The 5660-nt window shown below is 44.7% G+C and overlaps 1 protein-coding gene across 1 annotated transcript in view; it reads left to right on the top strand.

The window, feature by feature from the left end:
- Nucleotides 1–5660, top strand: part of DOPEY2 (dopey family member 2) — a 144154-nt gene that overhangs the window by 66747 nt on the left and 71747 nt on the right. The window contains 3 exon segments of the mRNA XM_012640070.1: nucleotides 211–402; nucleotides 2912–3596; nucleotides 4637–4908. Coding sequence (XP_012495524.1) covers nucleotides 211–402; nucleotides 2912–3596; nucleotides 4637–4908 — 1149 coding nt within the window.

The following is a 5660-nucleotide window of genomic DNA, read 5'->3' on the forward strand; positions in this document are numbered from 1 at the left end:
CCGAAGCAGGAGGATCGCTTGAGACCAGGGGTTGGAGGGGCTGCAGTGAGCTAGGATGATGTCACTGTACTCTAGCCAGGGTGACAGAGCAAAATCCTGTCTCTACAAAAAAAGGGGAAAAATTAAATTTTTTAAGATGGCATTTTGAGGGGCATTGTTTTTCTGATTGTAAACTGACATGTGGGTTAAACCCATGTTTTTATTTCACAGGAACTTTACTCGGAGGTGCAAACCCAGTATCTTCCGCAGGTGCTCAGCTGCCTGGTGCAGCCTCTTGCTGAGGAAATGGAGGCCTTAAGTTTACCTGAACTCACTCAGGCCTTGAAGACGTGTTTCAAGGTGCTCAGCAAAGTTCAAATGCCGCCTTCCTACCTAGACACAGAGTCTACAAGTGGAACCTCGGTATGTGCTCCAAGGAACAGAAATAGTTCTCTGGGCAGAAAGCAGCTTATGCCTTCCTGGAAACAGAAAGAAATTAGGGTTGGTTAGGATGGGAATAAAGATGAGAAGATATGTGGGCGATATGTCAAATATGCTTGTAAAATCCTCGCACACTGTAAAAGATTTTAGCATAGCTGTTAACCTCTTCTCCTTCACTTGCTCCCATGCTACTTCCCTGCTACCTAACTATAGTTAATGGCTAGATACAGTTAATGACTACATTACTACAGTTAATGGAGAGAGATAGCTAGCTTCTGTGTATGTTTGTATACATGTGATTTTGGTTATTTAAAATATAAATGAGATCCTGGATTAATTTGGTAGGCTTTATATAGCAAAATACCATAGACTGGGTGGCTTAAACAACACAAATCAATTTTTTCTCACAATTCTAGAGGCCAGAGTCTGAGATGAAGATGTCAGCAGGTTTGGTTCCTCCTCCGTGTGCTAGGGAAAAATAATCTGTTCCAGGCGTCTCTCGTAGCTTCTGTTGGTTGGCTGGCGATCTCTGGCATTCCTTGGCTTGTTAAAGTGTGTCTGTCTCTGTGTCCAGATTTCCCCTTTTTATAAGGACGCCAGTCCTGTGGGAGTAGGGCCCACCCTAGTGACCTCATCTTAACTTGATCATCTACAAAGACTCTGTCTTCAAATAAGGTCACATTCATGGGTACTGGGGTTAGGACATCAGTCTCTTTTGGCGGAGCACAGTTCAACCCATTATATACGCTGTTCTCTGATTTGCTTCAGTTTTCATTCAAACTATATTTTAGGGACATCTTTGCATAGCGGTATACATAAAAGTATCTTATTCTTTTTTACCTTCTAGATAATGGGCTATTATATAGATTTATAGTGTCTTCAACTATTCCCCTAGTTATTTAGGTTATTTCCAGTTTTTCACTGTTAAAAACAGTGCTGCAGTCAGCATCCTCATACAACTTGTCCATCGGACTAGTGTCTCTGAGGGATAAATTCCTAGCAGTGAGTTACAGTAAAAGGACATGCATGCTGCCTTCAAACTGTGAGAGACGTTGCCAAATTGTCTTCCAAAAAGACTAACAGTGATAGTCCCGCAAAGAGTTTCCCTGTGTTCTTTGGCTTGTTGAAATGTGTCTGTCTCTGTGTCCATATTTCCTATTTTGTATTTTATTTACGAATATTGAAAATTTTTCCCTTGAAATCAGTTCAGTGCAATGGCAAACAGGTGTGTGAGCAGACTAGAAAGTGAGGCATTCTGAGAGAGAGAGCGAGCGAGAGCGCTGTGTACATCAGTTGGCATTTGGAGATAAATGAGCTTCTGATGGGAGTTGAATCTCAATTTACAGACTAATTACAGACTGTTATTTCAAATTAGAAGTTCTCTTTTTTTTCCTAGCTGCTCTAGTTATTGGGAAAAAATATCCTAAAAATGATTTAAGATATGAATCTTAAGCATGTATAGTATACAAATATGAGTAAGAATATGTTTCAAAATTGCATGCTCCCTTCTTATTCTTCCCTTCAGAGCATGGTATTAATATTTTCGATGCTAAAGGGTTTCAGATTTAGCTGGGTGCAGTGGCTCATGCCTATAATCCCAGGGACTTAGGAGGCAGAGGTGGGAGGATTGCTTGAGGCCAAAAGTTCCAGACCAGCCAGGGCAACCCCATCTCTACAGAAGATAAGAAAAATTAGCCGGACAAGGTGGTTTGCGCCTGTAGTCCCAGCTCCTTGGGAGGCTGAGGCAGGAGAATCACTTGAGCCCAGGAGTTCAAGGCTACAGTGAGCTATGATCATATGACTGCACTCCAGCCTGGGTGACAGAGCAAGACCCCATCTCTTAAAAAAAAAGAAAAAAAATTGTCAAATTTAATGTAATATTATCTAAGTAACAGTATAGGAGAAGAGAAAAGGTTGATCCATTGAAGTTTGAAGTGTCCTCACTTTGGAAAGCCACCATGTGCATGCGTGTGTGTGTGTGTGTGTGTGTGTGTGTGTGTGTGTGTGCATGTGCATGTGCATGGATGCATACATAGGTATTTTTGAGCAGACTATTCTAGCTTTCTCCTCTTACTTATTTCTTCATGGCTATATTTTACCTGCAGCTCAGTTTCCTCATTTATATTTTGAAATTTGGCAAAAATAGGTTTTAAATAACTTTTTTGAATCCCAAAGGATCCAAATGAATAAGACAAAGTAGGCTCAGGATCCAGCCTGCCACGGCGCATGTCAGCACACCGGCCTCTTCTCTGGGCCACACCACCCTCCTTCCCTGCTTCACGTGCCCTCTGAATGTCCACACCACCCTCCTTCCCTGCTTCACGTGCCCTCTGAATGTCATCACACATCTACACAGGGATTCTCTTGGTCTAGAGAGTTATGATTTTGACAGACAGGTTCAAAACGCATTCATGGTTTACCTGATTCAGCTGACACTTGAATCCCTTGTTTTTAAGAGATGCATAAAATGGATTTTTTTCATGTTTTGCAGAGTCCAGTAAAAGGTGAAAATGGCAAAATAATTTTGGAAACAAAGGTAGTGATTCCCAGTGATGAAGACACTTCCTTCCCCCCACTGAAATCCGAGGACAGTGGGATTGGGCTCAGTGCCTCCTCGCCAGAGCTCTCTGAACACTTGAGGGTTCCTCGAGTCTCTCCTGAAAGAGACGACGTTTGGAAGAAGGGTGGAATCATGCAGAGGACGTTTCTTTGCATCCAAGAGCTAATTGCCAACTTTGCCAGCAAGAACATTTTTGGAGTACAGCTCATGGCATCTGGAGAGGAAAGGAAGTCTGAAGTGCCTGCGGGGAAGAGGGACAAGGGTGGGACACAGAGCCTGGCTGTCGAGAACTCCAGCAGGAAGAACTCGTGGGAGGCCAAGCCCATCACCGTGCCCCAGTTTAAGCAGATGCTTTCAGACTTATTCACAGCACGAGGGTCTCCATTTAAGACAAAAAGTTCAGAGTCACCGTCCTCTTTGCCCAATAGCCCTGGCAGAAAAAAGGGGGAAGAATGGGACGTTGACCAGGTGGTCATTGACCTGGGGGGCTCTGGGAAGGACTGCAGGGAGGCCTTTGCTGCTGCCTGCCACCTGCTGCTGGACTGCGCCACCTTCCCCATCTACCTGTCCGAGGAAGAGACCGAGCAGCTCTGTGAAACGCTCTTCCAGCTTCCGGGTGAGAGCACGGCCCCACTACAGTCTACTTAGGGAAGCATATTACTGAGATAACTGATACAGGTTGAGTATCCCTTATCCAAAATGCTTAGGACCAGAAGTCTTTCGGATTTCAGATTGTTTCAGATTTTGAAATATTTGCATTATATTAATACTTACTGGTTCAGCACCCTTAGTCTAAAAATCTAAAATCCGAAGTGCTCCAGTGAGCATTTCCTTTGGAGCATCATGTTGGTTCTCAAAAAATTTGGGATATTGGATTTTGCATTAGGGATACTCAGCTTGTATTTACAGACTAAATGTCAGCCAGGAAGAGACTGTTGGGTGTATTTGTTTTCTTCTTTATTTTGTAATAAGTTGTGTACATTTTTGACTTGCATCTCACTACATGGCAAGTTGGCAAGGGCTGGGTCTGTATTTTTAAACCTTGGGCGTCCAGCACAGCCCATTAGAAGATCTAGAACATAAAAAATGCTCGGTAATAGTAAATAGACTATTTCATGATACCTGTTGTTAAAGATTTATGTACTGGTTTGCTAGGGCTGCCCTATCAAAATACCATAAACTAAGTGATTAAACTATATATATTTATCATATCACAGCTCTAGAGGCCAGAGGTCTGAGACCAAAGTGTCAACAGGGCCATGCTTGCTCTAAGACTCTGGGTAGAATAATACTTCCTTGCCTCTTCCTAACCTCTGATGGTGGCCGCAATCCCTGGTGTTCCTTGGCTTGCAGCTGCATCCGTCCTGCCCTGCCTTCACATGCTGTCTCCCTGTGTGTCTCTGCCTCCACGGGGCATTTTCCTCCATAAGGACACCAATCATTTTGGATCAGGGCTCACCCTGATGGCCTCATCTTAACTTGATGACATCTATAAAGACCTTATTTCCAAATAAGTGTCACCACCAGAAGGTTAGCACACTGCTGTCCGGGTGACTTTCTTGAGTAACTTCCCCGATTCGGGTGCTGTGGAGTCTGCCAACTGGGAGCCATCCTGACGTGGTTTTGTTTCTGCCTCTCTGGCTGGCTTCCTTTCAGGAGCCAACGATTCCGGTTTCCCATCTTGGCTGAAATCCCTTATGACCCTTTGCTGCTGTGCGTCGGACTGCTACCTCCAGAATGTGGCCATTTCCACTCTGCTGGAAGTGATAAACCATTCCCAGTCCCTCGCGCTTGTCATCGAAGACAAGATGAAACGCTATAAAAGCTCCGGACACAACCCATTTTTTGGCAAGCTGCAGATGGTGACTGTTCCTCCCATCGCTCCAGGGATATTGAAAGTCGTTGCAGAGAAAACAAACTTCTATCAGGTATTTTCCACCGGGAAGAGGGTGGGCGGGACCCTGTTTGCAGACCATTTATTTGAAGTCATTCTAAGTTTGTAGTCACTGACTGTGATAAGGAATACGGCTGCTCCGGTGGCAACTGCAGGGCAGCTGGAGACCTGAGACTGCCTCGCCCGTCTCTGTGTCCCAGGCTCCCGGCACATCTGCGCTCAGCAAATAGTTGTATTCAGGTTAGGCTGACTGGACTTCACACGTAAGATTGTACAATTATCTAATAATTAAGAGAAAGAGGCTGTGCCCTAATTTGTAAGGTTAAAGGCTTTGAGGTTTTGGTGTTGTCCATACTTCTTGGGGACAAAGTAAGAAAATAGTTTAAAGTTGTCAGTTGTACGGCTCATTTAATTGCAAGCACCTGAAAGCTATTCCAGCTATCTTGTGAGCACAAGTGAAGTTTAGTATAAAGTAGAGCCCATGGAAGTCAAAGGTGGGTGTGGCATGCAGCCAGGTCTCATGGGGTCTTGCCTGGGAAGCTGTGAACTCCTGTGGCTGCTCTCTGCCTGGAGAACTCGCTCTGCACATCTGCCCTCTGCCCACCTGGGCTCACCCAGCTGACTTTTGGTCATTACCCTGGCCTTCAGTCTGCCCCGGGACCCTCAAGCTTGGTTCCCATAGCTAATGATGCCTGCATCTCTTCCTTGTAACGCTGAACTAGATAGGCAAGGTTATTAAACAGTCTCTCAGTGAGGCTCCCTAGGGTCAGGTGCCTTCTGCTTGTC

This window comes from Propithecus coquereli, unplaced genomic scaffold, assembly GCF_000956105.1.
Source record: "Propithecus coquereli isolate 6110/MARCELLA unplaced genomic scaffold, Pcoq_1.0 Scaffold148, whole genome shotgun sequence".
Taxonomy (NCBI): domain Eukaryota; kingdom Metazoa; phylum Chordata; class Mammalia; order Primates; family Indriidae; genus Propithecus; species Propithecus coquereli.